The following is a 20,619-nucleotide window of genomic DNA, read 5'->3' as shown; positions in this document are numbered from 1 at the left end:
TTATTTTAAAAAAGATCAATTAAATTAAGGATTGGTAAAGATTGCGTATGCAAATATGAATTACTAGATCAGAGACTTTCGTTCGAAGAAGACATCGGGCTGGTAGACTAAGGATTAGGATTCGCACGCGGGAAATCAGGGATAGAATGTCAGTCAAGTCAAGTGATTTTTAAATATAATAATTGACATCAACACTAATACACATGCAATAAATGATGACATTAATAACATTAATAAGAAAAAAAAAATTAAATAATTTTTATTATATTTTATTCTTTTCTAAAACAGTAAAGATTACTAACCTGTTGAGTACAATTTTACTTTATTATTGGACAGTAAATTTCACTAAACATATAGGCAAATTTAGTTATGCAGTTGATATTTATTAGTGTATTCAAATTATAAAAATGATTAAATATAAACAAAAATATTATTTCTAAAGATAATAAAAATTACACAATTTTAATGGTGTTTTAAGTTTACAATATCAATTTAAATTTGATAAAATTTTAGGAAACATTGAAGAGTAGTTTACGTTTTGAAAAATTTGGTGGCCCTGAAAAGGGCCGTTTGGTTTATTGAGGATAAGGAAATTAGGAAATCTAATATAATATTCTATCATAATAAATCACTTAATAACATATGTACAAATAATTACTAACATCAAATAGTTTGAAAAAAATTATACGTACTTACGTTGCTTGGCAGGAGAAAAAATACTTGCAATATTAGTATCATATTTACGTTTACGATCATAACTATCAGCAATTTCACTGATGCTGACTTTAGGATCTGCTGATATATCATTTATGGTTACTGGTGTTATTTCAATACTTTTACTTCCAACGGAATTATCTTGCAGATCTTCAGTGGCATCAGATGAGGATGTTGATGATTCATCATCTGATTTAGCTAACTTTTCTGGTTTCTTTCGATCTAAATACTCTTGATAGCTAATCGTCCGCCGTGTTCTCGATATTTGTTGTCTAGCTGCCCGTGGTGGTGTAACTTCATTTAACGACCTTGTACATTTTAAAGGCTCGCTGCTGCTATCTGGATAACTTGTCAGAGTCACTTGGCCACTAGGACAAACTTTAAACAAATTCATCACTCTGTTCCGAATTCGAGGTGAAACTTTACCTAAAATTTCCCTGAATTCTTTTTCCATTTTGATTAATAAATCACACGTAATTTCGGGACCAAAAAACCAAAACCAAGGTTTCTCTGGATTGACTCCTATAATCTTCCACTGAGACGATTGTGCAGTAAAATAGATGCAGAAGCATGCGACAACTGCCGGTTTGTACTTTAAGCACATCGGCGTCAGCTGTAGAGAGTAGGTCGCCATGTGTAGAAAAACTTTACGAAGTTCTCTACTTGCATCGATTGTCTTGCAGAACTCCAATATATAATCATGTGGATGATTTATTTCTATATTAAATCCCAATATGAGCAGGAAGAAGCATTCATTACAAATTATGGTGTTAACCTCTTCCTGGTACTCAGCAGTGGTGATGTCTAGCGTGTAATTTTTGTCTTTGTTCAGGCAAGTATGTAAAGCTCTAATCACATCTTCGATTTTTTGTGGCACTTTCTTGACTTTTGCTGCCAAAAAAATAACCGTCGTTGCTACCTCATATCTATGAAACTGAGACAATGACTTCTGGGTATAGAATCTGTGCATAAATACCGTTGCAGTATTTATACAGTCTTGAGATAATTTGAGCCGCGTGCCCAAATCGTTAATTAAGTAAGCGGCCTGTTGCTTATGATCTAATTCTTTGTCTGCGTTGATACCGTCTCTTAAACTTGGAGAGTTCATCAATTCTTCGTTGTTGAAATACCAATTGCTGCGAGCCATGATGACACAGTATTTAAAATCGACTATCACTTTAGGTACTATAAAAATTATATTTCACCACAACAGTTGATATACTTTTGACTTTACACAAACTTTTTTTTCGTACACTTGTAATTTATTCTCGAACGAACTGTACGGTATGGAGTTCAAGACTAAAATGATGAATATTGACGAGACACTCAGATTTAAGGTATTTTCGAACAAAGCAGCTTAAGATATCGTGCCAATGAAATTGCCGCTCTTAAGAGTAAGGGGATAATGAGTAAGTAATAGTTGGGGTGGGAAGAAAGGTACCTGAGGTAACAAAGGTAAAGGTCATTAAGCTAGTGACGTTTATGAATTTTAAGGTCATGCGGTCTTATAATATTCAATTGTTAAACTCATTCATATTTTTGGGGATAACCGACTCTGTATCTGCGAACCAATAAAAAAATAAACAAATTGCGAGAAAAATTACACAATTTAAAAAAAATTTATTATATGGATTTTAAATTTATGATTGATGTTCTTTATAAAACACTTTTCATACTTAAATTATTCATAAAAGATCAATAATACACTGTTAAAAATCCGGAGTGAATCCGGATTTAATTTCGATCCGAATTCACTCCGCCGCTCGGAGTTCCGGAGTTTTAAAAACAAATCACTCCGCATGCGGAGTGAATTGGGATTTTTTTTTAGCGGAGTGATTTCGGAGTGACGCGGATTTCATTTCACTCCCAATTCACTCCGGTCCGGAATGAATTGGGAGTGAAATAAATTTATATTAAGCTGTGAAACAATGTGTATGTGTGTGAGTTCGTGTTTGCGTGCATATGTGTTTTCGGGTGTGTGCGGATGTTTGTGTGTGTGTGCGAATCTATGCTTGTGTCTGTTCGGGTGTGTTTGTGCAAATGTGTGCGTGTGTGTGTTCGGATGTATACGTGCGTGTGTGAAAATGTATGCGAATGTGTGCGTGTGTGTTCGGGTGTGTGTAAATGTGTGCATACGTGTGTTCGATTGTGTGTGCGTGTGTGTGTGCGTATTAGCTGATCAATAATATAATACGCGAGTTTTTACTTCAATTTTATTGAGTGGAGTTATTTTGTTTTCATAATATTTCCAAAACTCCTCTCTGGAGTGAATTTCACTCCGGAGAAATTAAATTAATAAAAAATATCTACTCTGCGAAATCTCCCCTTTGGGGTGAATTTTACTTCGAGGGGAGTGAATAATTAATAATTAATTCACTTCGCATTCACTCCGGATTTAATCCGCGAATTTTTTACAGTTTACCGGGCAGGATTTTGAACTTTAGGTGTAGGTACCTTGCGAAAATTTTGCGGAGTGAGTGCGGATTAAATCCGGAGTGAATGCGGTTTAAACGCAAAGTAGATGATTTTTTATTAATTTATGAATCCTTCCGGAGTGAAATTTATTCCGAAGAGGAGTGTTGGAAATATTATTAATGAAAAATAACTCCACTGAATACAATTGAAGTAATAACTTTCGTTTAATATTAATATTCAGAGCTCAAAATATACTAAAATTTTTAACTTCCCGCTAAGAAAATTGAAAATTAAAAAAAAAAGATAAAAACAAGGAAGTTATCGGTTTCAGTCCGATTTTCGAAAATCGACTTTCTAACAGATCTTGACGTTTTGAGGTTCTCGGGAGTTATTCTGACTAATTTTTACAATAATGTCCGAGTGCATGTACGTATGTGAATATTCTGTAATTTTTTAACGGATGAATCGATTTTGATCTCTAAGGTGGCATTCGACGCTGCTTGTTACTTTCCACAAGCTGTGAAAATTAAGCTTGTAAATATTATTTTTTATATTATTTACTCTATTTATTTATCGTTTTAAATTTCTCTGATGTCTGCTACATTCACACTCATATTTTTTGAAAATAATAAGCGCAATTAGATCGTGAAAGATCTTTCATATGTATTTAAAAAAAAAATTTTCTTTCTAAGGTGACACTAAATTTTGTAATATACGAGCATCTCTATTTCCCTGCAGACGCCAATATAATAATCGTCTAGACAACTTCTTAATAATTATTATCCTAATACTTAAAATATTCAGGTTCATTAATATCCATTCTAGACTATATAAGAGTTCTCGATAAGTTAATGATTTAAGCTCTACTTGAAATGATGATGAATAAATACAAATATTTTGTAATACTTATTTCAAGCGCCATGCGGGTGCATTCAGGATATTGAGTCTTACGCGTTAACATTATACCTGAAAGAACTTCCACGGTCAAATTGTACCTGCATCCTAATGACTGATGTGTCATGATAATGTGAGTGTTGTACTTATCGTCATGTTTAAATGTTAGCTTAATTTTAACACCTGGCAAATGAAAAGGCTTCCAATGTTTATTAAATCGTCAATAATGGGTCATAAATTATTTAAATCTTAAGAGTAGAAAGATAATTATATAGTTATAGAAAGTTAATGAGAGATAAACTGGATATAACTATAATAGTCGAGACTATGGAGAGTATATAGTCTCCATAGTCGAGACAATGGTCCAATTGGGAATTCCGTATTGTTAAATGGACAATTAATTTTGGTAGAAAGAAAAAATTTCTAGTATCTTTTGCCCTAAATTTAAAAATTTTTAATTTTCAACAAACATGGGTTATTGAGACCAAAATTAAGGGTCCCCCCTCCCCTCTTTCCCTATCCGAGCCCAGAGTGGAAAGTACCACGGGCCCAGACTTGGCCCAACTTTGTAGAACCTTGGGCCAGGCTTATTAACGTTTAAATTATTTAAGGTATAAATGATGTCAAAAAAACTCGGTGAAAATTCTGCTGGGTTCTGGGCGCGAACTGCCCTCTTTCTGATTGCTAGGTCCGAACGATAGCTACTGGACGAACCTACTAATGTTGAACTGATACATTTATATGATCTACTTACACTGAAAAAAATAATCGCTTGCTGGAAGCGATTTTTTTGCTAGCCGGAAGTGATTATTTCGCTAGCCGCTAGCGATTCTTTCTTTAGCAGGTAGCGATTAAAAATCGCTTGCTGGAAGCGATTTTTTCGCTAACACTGACTTCGGTTCCTTGTATAAAAAAAAGTTAAGCATCGGTATAACTCGAAAATAAAACAAATACTGTTTTTATCATTAAAATAATTTATAAATATACATATAAATAAATATATATACGTTTATAAATGTATATATATACATATATATATATATTCATATATATATATATTATAAATATATATATATATGTATATATATATATATATGTATATATATATATATATATATATGTATATATATATATATATATATATGTATATATATATATATGTATATATATACATATATATATACGTATATATATTTATTTATATGTATATTTATAAATTATTTTAATGATAAAAACAGTATTTGTTTCATTTTCGAGTGTGTGTGTATGTGTGTGCGCGGGTGTGCGGGCGAGTGTGCGCACCCGTGTGTGCGTGGGTACGTGCGTAGGTATATGTGCGCATAAGTGTGTATGTGTGTGTGTGTGTGTGTGTGAAATTAATCACTTCCTCAGTTAAACAAAATACACATAGACAAGCGTCAGACTATAACGTTGATATATTAATTTTTTATTAGCTTAGATGGTCATCATGGTTTCGGCTGATTGTGATTATTACTATCAGGTTATTAAGAATTACGATTTTTTATAATAGTAGTAATTATTTTAGATAATAAAGTTGTAATTTCTGGTTATCATAAATATTTGTAAATTGTACCATATAGTTAGATACTACCATTCAGATTGTTTTTTTTTTTAATAAGTAAAATGATAATTTCAATCATAAAATTCAGTTTAAAAATTGTACTATAACTTGATGATAACTTTTACCATAAAATTCTCTCCGTGTATAGGTACAATTTTTAAAAAGATTTAATTAAATGAAAAAAGTAATTTTTTCAACTTCAAAAAATCATGGTCATGATCATTATTTCAGGTAGAGCTTAAGTCATTAACTTATCGAGAACTCTTATATAGTCTAGAATGTTTATTAATGAACCATAAACATTTTAAGTATTAGGATTATAATTATTAAGTTATTAAGAAATTGTCGAGACGATTATGGTATTGACGTCTGCAGAAGAATAGAAATGCTCGTATACTACAAAATTACAAAATTTAGTGTCATCTTAGAAAGAAAATTTTTTTTTTAAATACATAAGGAAGATCTTTCACGATCTGATTGCGCTTATTATTGTCAATAAATATGAGTGGGAATGTAGCAGACATTAGAGAAAGACGATTTTCGGAAATCGGACTGAAACTGACAACTTCCTTGTTTTTTTTTTCTTTTCAATTTTCAATTTTCTTAGCGGGAAGTTAAAGATTCTGGTAAATTTTGCGCTCTGAATATTAATATTAAACGAAAGTTTTTACTTTAATTTTATTCAGTGGAGTTATTTTTCATTAATAATTTTTCCAAAACTCCTCTTCGGAGTAAATTTCACTCCGGAAGGATTCATAAATTGATAAAAAATCATCTACTTCGCGTTTACACCGCATTCACTTCGGATTTAATCGGCTTTCACTCTGCGAATTTTTTGCAGGGTACCTACATCTAAAGTTCAAAATTCAACCCGGTATATTATTGATCTTTAATTAATAATTCAAGTATGGAAAGTGTTTTATAAAGAACATCAATAATAAATTTGAAATCCATATGATAAATTTCTGGCAAGTTGTGTAATTTTCCCGCAAATTCTCTACTTTTTTATAGGTTCGCAGATACCGACTCAATTATTGTTGTTATTATATTGTATCGGTAACTGCGAGCCACTCATAGTTAAGAAAATCTCCCCTCTCCGGCTAAAAATGATCTCATTAGGTCGCAGATACCGATGCAACGATTATTGTTATTATTTCCGTCGGAACCTGCGGGCCAATCACAGGACAGGGAACATTACCTCTACTGCTAAACGTTTTCTCATTGGGTCGCAGACACCGATGTGGCGATTATTATTCTTATATTTGTCGAGAGCTGCGATCTAACAGAATCATGTGCAACCCTTTCCTGTTTTTACTGATTAGCCGCAACTGAAATTTTATCACTGAAATTGACAGACGATCAAAAATGTTTTGATTTTTGTTTAAACAAATTAATGACATAAAAAAAAAAAAAAAATATGCACATTTAGAAAATTCAAAAACTATAGGTGCAATTTTTTCAAATATTTTTTTGTTATCGTTACGAAAAACAATCTACAGATATAAGTATTCGATATAAACTTTTATCCAAGTTATCCCCAAAAATATGAATGAGTTTAACAATTGAATATTATAAGACCGCATGACCTTAAAATTCATAAACGTCACTAGCTTAATGACCTTTACCTTTGTTACCTCAGGTACCTTTCTTCCCACCCCAACTATTACTTACTCATTATCCCCTTACTCTTAAGAGCGGCAATTTCATTGGCACGATATCTTAAGCTGCTTTGTTCGAAAATACCTTAAATCTGAGTGTCTCGTCAATATTCATCATTTTAGTCTTGAACTCCATACCGTACAGTTCGTTCGAGAATAAATTACAAGTGTACGAAAAAAAAGTTTGTGTAAAGTCAAAAGTATATCAACTGTTGTGGTGAAATATAATTTTTATAGTACCTAAAGTGATAGTCGATTTTAAATACTGTGTCATCATGGCTCGCAGCAATTGGTATTTCAACAACGAAGAATTGATGAACTCTCCAAGTTTAAGAGACGGTATCAACGCAGACAAAGAATTAGATCATAAGCAACAGGCCGCTTACTTAATTAACGATTTGGGCACGCGGCTCAAATTATCTCAAGACTGTATAAATACTGCAACGGTATTTATGCACAGATTCTATACCCAGAAGTCATTGTCTCAGTTTCATAGATATGAGGTAGCAACGACGGTTATTTTTTTGGCAGCAAAAGTCAAGAAAGTGCCACAAAAAATCGAAGATGTGATTAGAGCTTTACATACTTGCCTGAACAAAGACAAAAATTACACGCTAGACATCACCACTGCTGAGTACCAGGAAGAGGTTAACACCATAATTTGTAATGAATGCTTCTTCCTGCTCATATTGGGATTTAATATAGAAATAAATCATCCACATGATTATATATTGGAGTTCTGCAAGACAATCGATGCAAGTAGAGAACTTCGTAAAGTTTTTCTACACATGGCGACCTACTCTCTACAGCTGACGCCGATGTGCTTAAAGTACAAACCGGCAGTTGTCGCATGCTTCTGCATCTATTTTACTGCACAATCGTCTCAGTGGAAGATTATAGGAGTCAATCCAGAGAAACCTTGGTTTTGGTTTTTTGGTCCCGAAATTACGTGTGATTTATTAATCAAAATGGAAAAAGAATTCAGGGAAATTTTAGGTAAAGTTTCACCTCGAATTCGGAACAGAGTGATGAATTTGTTTAAAGTTTGTCCTAGTGGCCAAGTGACTCTGACAAGTTATCCAGATAGCAGCAGCGAGCCTTTAAAATGTACAAGGTCGTTAAATGAAGTTACACCACCACGGGCAGCTAGACAACAAATATCGAGAACACGGCGGACGATTAGCTATCAAGAGTATTTAGATCGAAAGAAACCAGAAAAGTTAGCTAAATCAGATGATGAATCATCAACATCCTCATCTGATGCCACTGAAGATCTGCAAGATAATTCCGTTGGAAGTAAAAGTATTGAAATAACACCAGTAACCATAAATGATATATCAGCAGATCCTAAAGTCAGCATCAGTGAAATTGCTGATAGTTATGATCGTAAACGTAAATATGATACTAATATTGCAAGTATTTTTTCTCCTGCCAAGCAACGTAAGTACGTATAATTTTTTTCAAACTATTTGATGTTAGTAATTATTTGTACATATGTTATTAAGTGATTTATTATGATAGAATATTATATTAGATTTCCTAATTTCCTTATCCTCAATAAACCAAACGGCCCTTTTCAGGGCCACCAAATTTTTCAAAACGTAAACTACTCTTCAATGTTTCCTAAAATTTTATCAAATTTAAATTGATATTGTAAACTTAAAACACCATTAAAATTGTGTAATTTTTATTATCTTTAGAAATAATATTTTTGTTTATATTTAATCATTTTTATAATTTGAATACACTAATAAATATCAACTGCATAACTAAATTTGCCTATATGTTTAGTGAAATTTACTGTCTAATAATAAAGTAAAATTGTACTCAACAGGTTAGTAATCTTTACTGTATTAAACAGGAATAAAATAAAACAAAAATTATTGTAGTTTTTTAATTTTTTATTATTGTTATTTATGCCATTTTTCATTGCATGTGTTAGCATTTAAAAACTCCGAAAAATTTCCACCAGGGCTTTCAAAGAATTGAAAAAGATTCGAATAAATTGATATTTTTAATCTTTCTGAATCCTCGTCAATAGCAAAAAAGTTTCGAATTTTAGGGTTACGAGTAGCATTGAAAAAAATTCGAATAAATTAACAGTTTTCAATCTTTCTAAATCTTCCTCAATACCAAAATAGTTCCATATTTTGGATTGAGTGTAGGATTGAAAAGAATTGAACGAAATTTAGAATTTTCAATTTTTCTGGATCGTTCTCAATACTTGGAATTGGAAGGTATTGAAATAATGAACGATTGAATTCTTTTAAATACTTTTGAATTCCATTATAAGAATTAAAAAGTATTCAAATGATCGAAATTTTAATTCCATTTAATATTTTTCAAAATCTCCGTATGGATTGAGGCGAATTTAAATAATTTTCAATACTTTTCAATGAGTACTTTTAATCAGGGAACAGAAAGTTGATCTTAAAATTTGCTCTTTAACTTTTGTTGGTAATTCGCCGTCTAATTTTCGATCAAGTTGTGACAAGTGGTTATCAGAGCACCAGAAGTGTTTCACCACCACAAGAAAGTAACAAGTGCTTCCATCTTACAGACATTATATAACTCCTTAATTCTACTGGTAAAAATACTTCTAGTGCTGACAACACTCAAAGTCCTAGTGATAAAAACTTTTATTGAGTTGTTATGAGGTTCGGTATTTTATTTTATTGATAATCTTAAAATCTAATTGACATAATATATTTGATATATTTTTTATCGCAATAAAAATTTTATTTTAAATTATATAAATATTTAAATATTGTGTTACGTTACTTTTATGAGTAGCAAGTAATAAAACAGATCTCTAAGTGTTTTTAAAATAATTATTTTGTATACAATATGTTTTAAATTTTCAAAAGTACTTTAAATTTCAAATTTTATCTTAATTGACAAATTTATTGTGATCAAACTAATTGAATATAATTAAAAAAAATGTCATTGGAAAATAATGATGTTTTTGATGACATTGAAACACAATTACCTCAAGATCTCGAGGATGATCTTGTCCAAGAGGTGCTAAAGAGTGGTACTGATTTACGTCAATATTCACGGCAAATTGAAAAAGAATTAAAAGAAGTTGAAAATAAATCTATACAAGATTATATTAAAGAAAGTCAAAATATCGCTAATTTACACAATCAAATTGCTGATTGTGATAGTATTTTAGAGGTAAAAATTAGGTTATCTATATGACTATCTCCCATTTCAAAATATTAATTATTTTATTAATTTTCAGAACATGGAATCAATGTTAATTAAATTTCAAACAGATCTAGGAAGTATAAGTTCTGAAATATTATTATTACAACGAAGATCTATTGCAATGAGTCAACAATTATCTAATCGTCAAGCAATCAGAGGTCCATTGAGTCAATTTATTGAGGATATGACAATTTCAGAAGAATTAATAAGGTCATTATTAAGCCAATTATTGAAAACAAAAAAAATTTAACATACCAAGTTTTTAAAACGGAATAAAAAGTTTAAAATAATTTCTCTGAGCCTCATGATGATTTAAAACCACATACAGATTTAAAACTTCTTACAGATAGTCCTGAAAATTTGTGATTGTAAATTTTTAATAGCTATGAAAATACTTGTAAGATTTAAAACAAAAAACCGGCAGCACATACAACAGATAATTGATGCATTAATAGTTCAACTAACAATTTTATTGCACTGCAAATGATACGAACCGGTGTGTAAGTTCTCTCATTGATAACTCCTCTCTACACTTCTTACAGTTATGTATTGCATGCACCCCACGTTTTTTGTTTTAAATCTTACAAGTATTTTCATAGCTATTAAAAATTCACAATCATAAATTTTCAGGACTATCTGTAAAAAGTTCGAAATCTGTATGTGTTTTTAAATCTTCATGAGACTCAGAGAAATTATTTTATACTTTTTAGTCCGTTTTAAAAACCTGGTACATTAAAAATTTTTTTTTATTTCGATAATTATTTTCTGCTTTTTAGTATTGTGTATGGGAAATTTTGAAATTGATTTTAAAAACCTTGATAAGATAATGACAGAGACATGCGACAAATTTCAGGTTTATTTCGGTTTCTTTTCACCTGATCATGTCTGAAATAGAAAATCGTTATATCTACTTACCAATAATATATCAAACTATTAAATTGTTTTTTTTTTTCTGATATATGAAATTAAGGGGGATAGCCACTGTGAGGATCGAAAAAATAGGTGATTTTCGGGAATTTTTTTGACTGGAATAATAAAGGAATTTGGGGATCGGGTTTTTTTGTTTTCTAAAGTATACATTGAAGATAATTCTCCTAAATTTTCATTAAAAAATATCATATTGTTACAAAGTTATAAGCATTTTTGTGGAGCAACAAAAAAATTAACCCAACCACGGTGTCATCTCTAACTCAAAAACGGATTATCAGAAACAAAAAAACCAAATGGCGTTATAATCTGTTTGCATGTGGTTATCGTTGCACATAGGGGATTTTGAAAATTTGAATTTGAAAAAAAATGGCGACATATTAAATATTTTTTCTCATTTTTTTGGATTCAAACAGCCCTAAAAAATTTTAAAAATCAAAATTTTCAAAATCCCCTACGTGCAACTTTAGCTACTGAATAGACGAATACGGCAAAAAAAAAGTTGCGAATCGGTTCATATTTATGCAAATTACAGATGCCACCAGTTCAAAAAAAGTAGTTTCGAGAAAAATGCGTTCAAAGTTTTTAGTTGATGCAACAGTCAGTTGACGTGCTGTCACAAAAATGACTATAACTTGAAAAATATTCTTAAATACATATTCTTACATATTCTTACATTTTTACATACATATACTTAGATACATATTTTTAAACATATACACTTCCATTTAATAAAAAAAAAAAAATTTTTTTTTTTTGAAATTTCACAGTGGCTATCCTCCTTAAGAAGCAAGCAAAAATCATCTATTATAAGATTTATACTTTAAAATATTAAAACAAATTAAAGTCAGGTTCTTTTTAGTTAAAAATTTTAAATACATGACTCTATTCATGGTGCTGGAGGTCCTAACCGTCGAATTCTTTCCATTGCATTTTCATTACACGGTGTTTGGTTATCTGTCATCCAGTTGAAAGCTATATTCAAGAATAAAACTCATCCAGGAGTTAGGTTTAAATTGATTATAAAAATTTATACCGAGCAGACAAACAAACGAAAACAATTTTTTTTTTTTTATTCCTTTTTTTTTCTTTTTCATTTTCTTGCATTGTCTTCTAATTCTGAGCTATTTTTCAAATTTCCAGTCTCTAATTTATCGGGAAATTACTTTAAAATTAATAAAAAACTTCTATTCGCACAGACGTACATAAAAGCGAGATAAAAAAAACATGATTTAGAAAAGTTGTTTGTTTATATTAAACTATATCTTTTATTTCATATTTATAGAGGAATAATGGAGTGTCCAGTTACGGAAAAAGATTTTTTATCGCATCTGCAGAATCTCAATCATAAAATAAATTTTATAAAAGAACAAAGTTTTAAAGACGCTAAGTCATGTTTAGATGTCAAAGATATTGTTGAAAAATTAAAAGTAAAAGCTATTAGCAAAATTCGTACTTATTTATTAGAACAAGTATATAAATTTCGTAAGCCCATGACAAATTACCAAGTACCACAAAACAATATGCTTAAATATAAATTTTTTTTTGAATTTATTCTTTGTAATGAAAGAAATGTTGCTGAAGAAATTTGTAGCGAGTATGTTGATACTATGAGTAAAATTTATTATTCATATTTCAAATCTTATTCTTCAAGATTAATTAAATTACAAGTAAGATATAATGTGTTATGTATTAAAAAACATTTTCCGTTATTTAATTGTTAGTCTTTTTGCGACTTAGTATGAGGAAAAACCAACCAAAGATGATTTAATGGGTATTGAAGATACAGTTAATCGGGGATTATTTCATAAAGCGTCATTAAAACATAAAGGAACTGTATTTTCAATTGGTAATCGAGGTGAAATCCTTAATTCACAACTTGAAGAACCGATAATTGTTCCACATACGGCATCAAAAATACGAGTAATTATTAAAAATTTTTTTACTTATTTTAATTACTGATTATTTGAGTATTTTCGCAAGTCATAAATTAATTAACTTTATTATAAATAAATGACTATTTCATTTTTTTTAACAGTATCATTATGAAGCCTTGTTCCGAAGTGAACAGTATGCATTAGTTGACAATGCTTGTCGTGAATATCTTTTTTTATCTGAATTTTTCAAAGTACGTGGATCACAAGCAATGGATATTTTTAATCAGGTATTTAAAAAATTATAATTAGTTTATACGAGCAACCTACAGTCACTACGTGACTGCCCAAACATCACTACTAAATTTATGAAATGCACAGAAAAAAAGGATTTCCTGCCGCAACAAAATTTTAATTTGCACCAAGAAATTTTATGCATTATCAGTTAAATACAAAAATTGTCTTGGGGCGAGGAAAGATTTTTTCGGTCAAGAAATATTTCCTTGCCCCAAGAAATTTTTTCTAGTTCTAAATAAATTTTTGTTTTCAATTCACAATTAAAAAAATTTCTTGGGGTAAGTAGAAATTTTCTTTAGGCGAGTAAAGATTTTTTGTGCCAATGAATCCTTTTTTTTTCTGTGCACACTTTTTTGGCTTTGAGAAGCTTTCTAAAACCACAAGGGAGTATAAAAATCAGTCATTTTGGAATAAGTAATGCAATATAAATAATATAGCTATATATTCAGTGACATTCAGTCATATTTAGTGACGGAATAATTAAATTATCAATTTATTTAAAGAAAATAAATACGATCTTCTTTTTTCTAGTGTGATTTAAATGTAATTCGAATGATATAGATAAATCTATTTATCTCAATACTTGGCAATTAAAAAGAGTTTTAACTATGAAACGGCACAAATCCAAGTCAAGACCTATCTAATGATACCAATTTCAATAACATTAACTAATTCTATTATATAGATATGGCGGGAACAAAATTTTCTTTATTCTCTTAATAATATAGATAATTAATTAATACAGACTAAATTGATATCACAATAGAATTTCATAAATACAGTCGAACCTCGTTATAAGACTAGTTCGGGGCTGTAGCGGAAAAAATTTTTAGAATCGAGGTGCCCTCACTATTGTGCTAACGGTGTTTGTGTCCAAGCCTCGCTATAAGACTATCGTCCTTTTGCGTTTTATCTATGAATTCTGTTCAACTATGCTCGGAGTAATCATAAGAAAAACATCGAAAAAAACTTTTAAATTTTTGCTCGTCTTAGAAATGGTCTACGAGCTTCATTAATTTTTTATCGCTAATTTTGATTGATTTTTAAACTGTGCATAATATAAAAATTACAAGACCAAACCAGAAAACTAGACACTTGAAGCTACAATTTGTCTTTTTTGTTTTTGTTGTACGACCAATTTCCTTCGAGTTACAACCTGGGGAAAATCACTTAAAAATTTGAAACTTTTGTGTTATCCCTTAATTTTTGTGACTGTGTATTTTGAATTTATTTTAATCATAAAATTTCTTATTGAATATTTTAACTTACATATTTTTAACATCGAATAATCAAAAGTAGGCCATATTCATTTATTTTGTTGACTTTTTTTTTGGTTTCTCTTATGATTTAATCATCAAATTTAATTATCGACAAAGAAAATATAATCAAAACTTTGATTACCTTAATGGTACGAATAAAATTTCTGAATCACAGAAAAACGTTAAAAACTTGACTGGAAAACCGGGAAATATCAGGAAATTTCGAAATAATTTTTCTGTGGCCACGCTGATATAATTTTAAGTAGTGAAGTTATCGTAGATTATAAAATGTTGACTTATGTGAGATTTCTAATAGATTTTGAAAAATCTATTTCACATTTTGGCCCTAATATTTATTAGCCATTGAAAATTTCTAATTCTTTTAGGTGATGGGAAGTACATTGAACTTGATGCAAAAAAATCTACAGTCCTTCACAGAAGACTGTTATGATACAATAGCATTATTTTTGTGTTTTCATATTATTATGAGATATCAAATAATTTGTCATAAAAGAGCTGTGCCTGCTCTAGATAAATATTGGGATAATTGCACGTCCATAATTTGGCCAAGGTAAGTAATAAAATATTAATTTATATTTTCTTAAAATATTAATAATTATTTACTTGAAATATTGACAGCTATTTTATTTAATTAATAGATTTCATCACGTGTTTTCCATAAATATCCAAAGTATAAAAGCATGTGACCCTATGAAATTTAATAAAGAAACTGGACCTCATTATGTAAATATATAATTACGAAAAAAAATTATTTTTTTGGCGCATTAATTATTTTGTTTTATAAATTTATTGATAGGTAACAAGAAGATATGCTGAATTTAGTGCTGCAGTTGTAAGTATCAGTGAAGGGTTTCCTTGTGAAGGAGTAACTCAATTATTAGCTGAACTTCGCGAAGCTGTTCAATGTTTTCTGTTACGTATGGCTGCAATATTTCCTCTCAGAACTCAACAACTTTTATTTTTAATAAACAATTATGACCTAGTTCTTGGAGTTTTTATGGTAATTCATTAATTATCAAGTGTAAATGAATCGTTTATTTGAGAAACCCCATAACTCATGTTTTTTACGAAATTGGGTTTTTTGCATTTTTGGGTTCTTTGGATGTCCTTCCATAGAACTCAATCAAAATATACATCAAATCAGTGTTTTAAAAAAAATTAACGGGGTGATAGCAATTTCATTTAATTAAGAAATCCTATAAGTCAATGACTCAAATGAACATATGCAGTTTTAGTTTTACAGAAATAATTTTTTTTTTTTTTATTTAAAATTCGCGCTTTTTTGGGAAATTAATTTCAAATGTTGTTTTATTGTTGACTGTTATATGACTAATTAAAATGTTTAAATTAATTATAATTTTTTGAAATTTCTGAGTTTCAGAGTTCAAATACATATTTAATAATTCATTTTATCAGTGTAATAAATGATTTGAGCGGAAACATTTAAAAAAACACTGATTTTATAACTCTTTTTTCCGTTTGGTTGAGAAACCCCATAAGTCAATCAACTTTAAATAATTTTTTTAAGTAGTTTCAGTTAAAAAATTAAATTTTTCTTGTTGGAATCTTTTCCAGAGAAGCTAACACTATTGTATTCAATTATTTATTTATTATTTTAATGTCAAGTTTTTTCAAAAAAATGTTTTTTGTGTTTCCTGAAAAATTTTGTTTTCTTGACTTATGGGGTTTCTCAAATAAACGATTCAAATATTTTATAAAATTAACAAGATAATATTGTAACTTTTTTTTGTAAATTTTAGGAACGAACGCGTGATAATTGCAAAGAAGCTGAAAGTTTTAAAGAACAATTGAATGCTAAATCATCAGAATATGTTGAAGAAATATTGTCACCTCACTTTGGTGGCATTATTCAATTAGTTAAAGAATCAGAGACATTGATTGAAAAGGGTTTAACTGATGAGTTGAAACGTCATGAATCACGTGCTATTGATTTGGTACAATCATTTACAAACAATTGGAAACAATCACTCGAACAAATAAATAATGAAATATTAAAATCATTTCCAAATTTGGTACTTGGCGGCGCACTTGTACAACGAACAATGACACAACTTGTTGAATATTATCAACGGTTACACAAAATTTTACCTGCTAATATACGAACACAGTTAACAAATATTCATTTTATTATGATAGAAATAAAGAAATATAAAATTAATTATTAATTATTAGTTTAATATATTTTAATTGAATAATTTCAGTATTTGTAAAAAAAAAAATTAATTGTATTATATAAATATTACAGTAATAAATAACTTATTTTATATCTAAAAAAACTTGCAATTTTTTTTCTTGACTGCCCTTTTTATTCAGGCCACTTGCTAATTACTGATGTATAATTGCACGCCTCGAATGCGAAGTATGGGTAGTCCTTCGGCTGAAGAGGAGAGCCCGTATACGTTTTGTTGGCACCGAGTAAATCCAACCGTTTTTTACGTATTTTGAGCCAAGGATCACGAAAATCGGGTCCATTTTGTTCAAAAGTGGTGCAAACAATTGTTAATAACAATTTAATTGTTTAAATCGAAATAACTACCGAACGGCTGGTTTTTTGAGGCAGTGTACAGAAAACAAAATGTTCAGAATGAAAAAATACACAAAAAAAGTTTCGAATGTTTTTTTTGTATCTCAAATATTTCGCGAGATATAATAAAAAAACGAGCCGGCGCTCGGACCTCTCCCTCTCGCACTAGCAGCTGCCTATGCGCGAGCTCTCTCTCCGTCAAATCACGTCAGATGCTTGATAAGCCGTAATTTTTTTAATTTTCTTATATTAAAAATGACAGAAAAAAGAAAATCGATTAAATGTCGATAGTACCAATCGACTGCATTTTTTCTGACACGAATTTCTGTCGTATCATCAAAAGACGTTTTTTTTTTTGTTAACTATTGTTATAAACAAATGGATTTTTTCAAAGTCCAGATTGGGTGGAAAAATGGATTAAATGTCGATACCACCAATTAACTGTATTTTTTTCTGAAACGAATTTCTGTCGTATGGTCCAGAGACGTTTTTTGGTACTATCGTCGAACTTACAATTCAAAACTAACTACAACTAATCGCAAAAAACAACCAAATACGCTGTGTTGAAACTCCTTGAGCCAAGAAATAAATTTTTCAAACAAAAGAAATAGAATTTTTCAAACTAGTATTCTTGCTTCATGAATATTACACTTGAATCAAGTCAACTTTTTTTTCTGTGTAGGATTTATCTGCCACCATCTGTAGGCGTAACACGCACCCCCAATACTCCTATAGTCTGTAATGATAAAAAAACAAATCAAATTTATTAAGAATTTGGTGCTGGCGATATAATTGAAATTTAGGAAATTATATATTATCAGTTTATGCTGACCGAGCCATAGCTGCTGATTGGAACTTGTATTTCTACCCAGTGTAGACCCTGTGATTGAAAAATCGGTTAAAATTCAGTGTAAATTAAAAACAAAACTATAAATATTACAACCATGGACTTACTTGAACTTTATAATCATAGAGATTATTTAAAAAAATTAACAATTGCAAAAATAATAAAACTAAAGACGTAAATCGTGACATGATTTTTTCAAAATTCTGGTGGTCGAAGCTTGGTAATTGATTTAATTGATTAAGAGAGTTATTTAACGACGCGGTATTTACTGTCGAGCTCCATGGAAAATTAAAATATTTAACCAGACGGCCGGATAAACTCAAGTTGTTTATTTTATAAATCAAATAATATTCCGTCGACTGATAAAGGTAAAAAGTCAATAATTAATTCATCTGAAATAATATTTTTCGTTTTACACGGAAAAAAGAAAACAGGAATAATTACAGTGTGAAATGTAAAAACAAGCGCTTCGATCCCGGATCGAAAAAAAATCTTATGACTTAAAATTTAAGTCAAAATCCTTCAAATGCCAACTAAGTTAATTTTTTCCGTCAGGGTAAAATTTCCATAACATTTGACTTAGATTTGACTTTTTGTGGCTTAGTTAGGATCGATCTAAGACAAAATAAGTCACGTTTAGGTCAAAACTGGTTCAGTTTGACTCTATTTCCTTTAGATTTAAGACAAAAAAAGTCACATTCAAGTCAGAATTGCGTCGATTTAAATACATTTTACTTAGATTTAAGTTAAAAAAAGTTTCATGAAAGTCAAAATTGATTCAATTGAAATATATTTTATTTAGATTTAGGACAAAAATAGTTACATTAAAGTCAGAATAAAACAAAATTAGACAGTTACAACGCAAATTTAAAAAATACTTATAATTAGTAACATATAATTAATGATAGTAATAATTATTAGCGACAGTTATAATAATAATGTTAATTATAATAATAATAATAAACATTAAAAAATAATTCTTCTTATGTAGCATTTAAATACTTGAATGAAAAACGTTTTAGTCTTCTTCATTCTTCTATAAAAATTATTGATAAAATATGCGATTGTCAAAAAATTAGTAATTATAAGTGCCTTGGCCATCATTTTGCAATAATAACTCTTCTGCAAACAAAACCTTTCAAAGAGCCTGTCAGACTTCTCCAACTATCACACTTATATGGCATTGTAACTGAAAATGAATTTGCGATTCCTGTCGAAAATGTACTATCGGTATGTTTTTATATTAATACAGGTAATAAAACGTTTATTGCAGATTTGGTTAATCAATATGAAAATGAATGATATTGTAAACAAAAGCTTATACAAATTCTTTAGGAACAGAATAAAAAAAATCATTGCAATCAAAATTTTTTTAATAGTAATTTTAATTTAATCAGAAATAATTTTTTAAAAATTTGCAATAATTAAAATTGAGTTTTAATTTTAGATTAGTTTAATTAATAAATAAGTATAAAAACCACATTCGATTTGACTTAATTTTTCGAAGTTTTTTACATTAAAAATGACAGAAAAAAGAAAATCGATTAAATGTTGTTGGGAATTTAGGTATGGTAATCGTGAATGAAACAAATCAATTTATTAAACAAATGAATATTATATCTTTTATTAAAATACGCGCTGTAGGGTATGTCTTCACTCGTAAGAGATTTAGCTTAGACTAACTTATTCTTTTAATATTATTTAACACTGAGGTCCACCAACCTCTCCTCTTTTTGTATAACAAAGATCTCTAAGTTCAAAATATATATATATATGAATGCAAATGAAGAAAAACATATTGCCTTGCATTTACTTGGAATCTCTCGTCGACCCAAGTACCTAAGGTCATAAAATTTGATCCATGCTAGCTTTCTTTTCCTTAAGTAAACATATACATATTTTGAACTCAACTCAAATATATATACTACGACTTAAATGCGACACTGTTCGAAATATTATTTCGAACGGAATATTTAGTAAAGAGAAATAATTAAATAAAGTATATATAAGAATAAAGATTGATTTTTGTACAGAGAATCCAACAAATGTCGATAGTACCAAAAAACTTCTTTGGACGATACGACAGAAATCTGTTTCAGAAAAAATGCAGTCGATTGGTGGTATCGACATTTAATCGATTTTTCCTTGGCTCAAAATACGTAAGAAACGGTTGGATTTGCCCGGTGCCAACAAAACGTATACAGGCTCTCCTCTTCAGCCGAAGGGCTAGGGGCTTTAATCTCAATTACTCCAGGAAAGTTTATGAAAACACATACGCTTTTTATGGTATGTATATCAATAATGTGAAGTTTTTTGTTAATTTTCCTAATTCTTAATCCATACAAGATTCCCATATGGATTTGGCATGGTCTGGAT

The 20,619-nt window shown here is 29.6% G+C and overlaps 3 protein-coding genes and 1 long non-coding RNA gene across 4 annotated transcripts; 2 read left to right on the top strand and 2 right to left on the bottom strand.

Moving 5' to 3' along the window:
• Positions 1-682: 682 nt before the first annotated feature.
• LOC130665962 (cyclin-T-like) lies at positions 683-1,861 on the bottom strand. Its single transcript, XM_057466595.1, has one exon. It carries the CDS (start codon positions 1,859-1,861, stop codon positions 683-685), a length of 1,179 nt encoding a protein of 392 aa, XP_057322578.1.
• A 5,677-nt stretch (positions 1,862-7,538) lies between these two features.
• Positions 7,539-8,717, top strand: LOC130665961 (cyclin-T-like). Its single transcript, XM_057466593.1, has one exon. The coding sequence runs from the start codon at positions 7,539-7,541 to the stop codon at positions 8,715-8,717; it is 1,179 nt and encodes a 392-aa protein (XP_057322576.1).
• A 1,232-nt stretch (positions 8,718-9,949) lies between these two features.
• Positions 9,950-17,037, top strand: LOC130665859 (vacuolar protein sorting-associated protein 52 homolog). The gene is made up of 9 exons (XM_057466474.1): positions 9,950-10,440; positions 10,508-10,683; positions 12,686-13,070; positions 13,141-13,323; positions 13,439-13,564; positions 15,217-15,401; positions 15,490-15,574; positions 15,648-15,851; positions 16,612-17,037. The coding sequence occupies exons 1-9, from the start codon at positions 10,204-10,206 to the stop codon at positions 17,035-17,037; spliced, it is 2,007 nt and encodes a 668-aa protein (XP_057322457.1). The 5' UTR covers positions 9,950-10,203.
• On the bottom strand, positions 16,612-18,515 carry LOC130665864 (uncharacterized). The gene is made up of 3 exons (XR_008989597.1): positions 18,351-18,515; positions 18,229-18,276; positions 16,612-18,132 (listed from the first exon to the last, which is right to left on the bottom strand). It is a non-coding gene; the product is annotated as an uncharacterized LOC130665864 (long non-coding RNA).
• Positions 18,516-20,619: the final 2,104 nt, after the last annotated feature.

This window comes from Microplitis mediator, chromosome 3 (genome assembly GCF_029852145.1).
Source record: "Microplitis mediator isolate UGA2020A chromosome 3, iyMicMedi2.1, whole genome shotgun sequence".
NCBI lineage: Eukaryota > Metazoa > Arthropoda > Insecta > Hymenoptera > Braconidae > Microplitis > Microplitis mediator.
Note: the sequence above shows the minus strand (reverse complement) of the source record. Positions and strands in the feature narration are given on the sequence as shown.

What these genes read in the sequence shown, in the direction of transcription:
- LOC130665859 (XM_057466474.1), top strand. Translation starts at nt 10,204, where the DNA reads ATGTCATTGGAAAATAATGATGTTTTTGATGACATTGAAACACAATTA. An exon ending in CAAGATTAATTAAATTACAA is followed by an intron (nt 13,071 to 13,140) that starts GTAAGATATAAT and finishes TTTGCGACTTAG; the next exon opens with TATGAGGAAAAACCAACCAA. An exon ending in TAGTTCTTGGAGTTTTTATG is followed by an intron (nt 15,852 to 16,611) that starts GTAATTCATTAA and finishes TGTAAATTTTAG; the next exon opens with GAACGAACGCGTGATAATTG.
- LOC130665961 (XM_057466593.1), top strand. Translation starts at nt 7,539, where the DNA reads ATGGCTCGCAGCAATTGGTATTTCAACAACGAAGAATTGATGAACTCT.
- LOC130665962 (XM_057466595.1), bottom strand. Translation starts at nt 1,861, where the DNA reads ATGGCTCGCAGCAATTGGTATTTCAACAACGAAGAATTGATGAACTCT.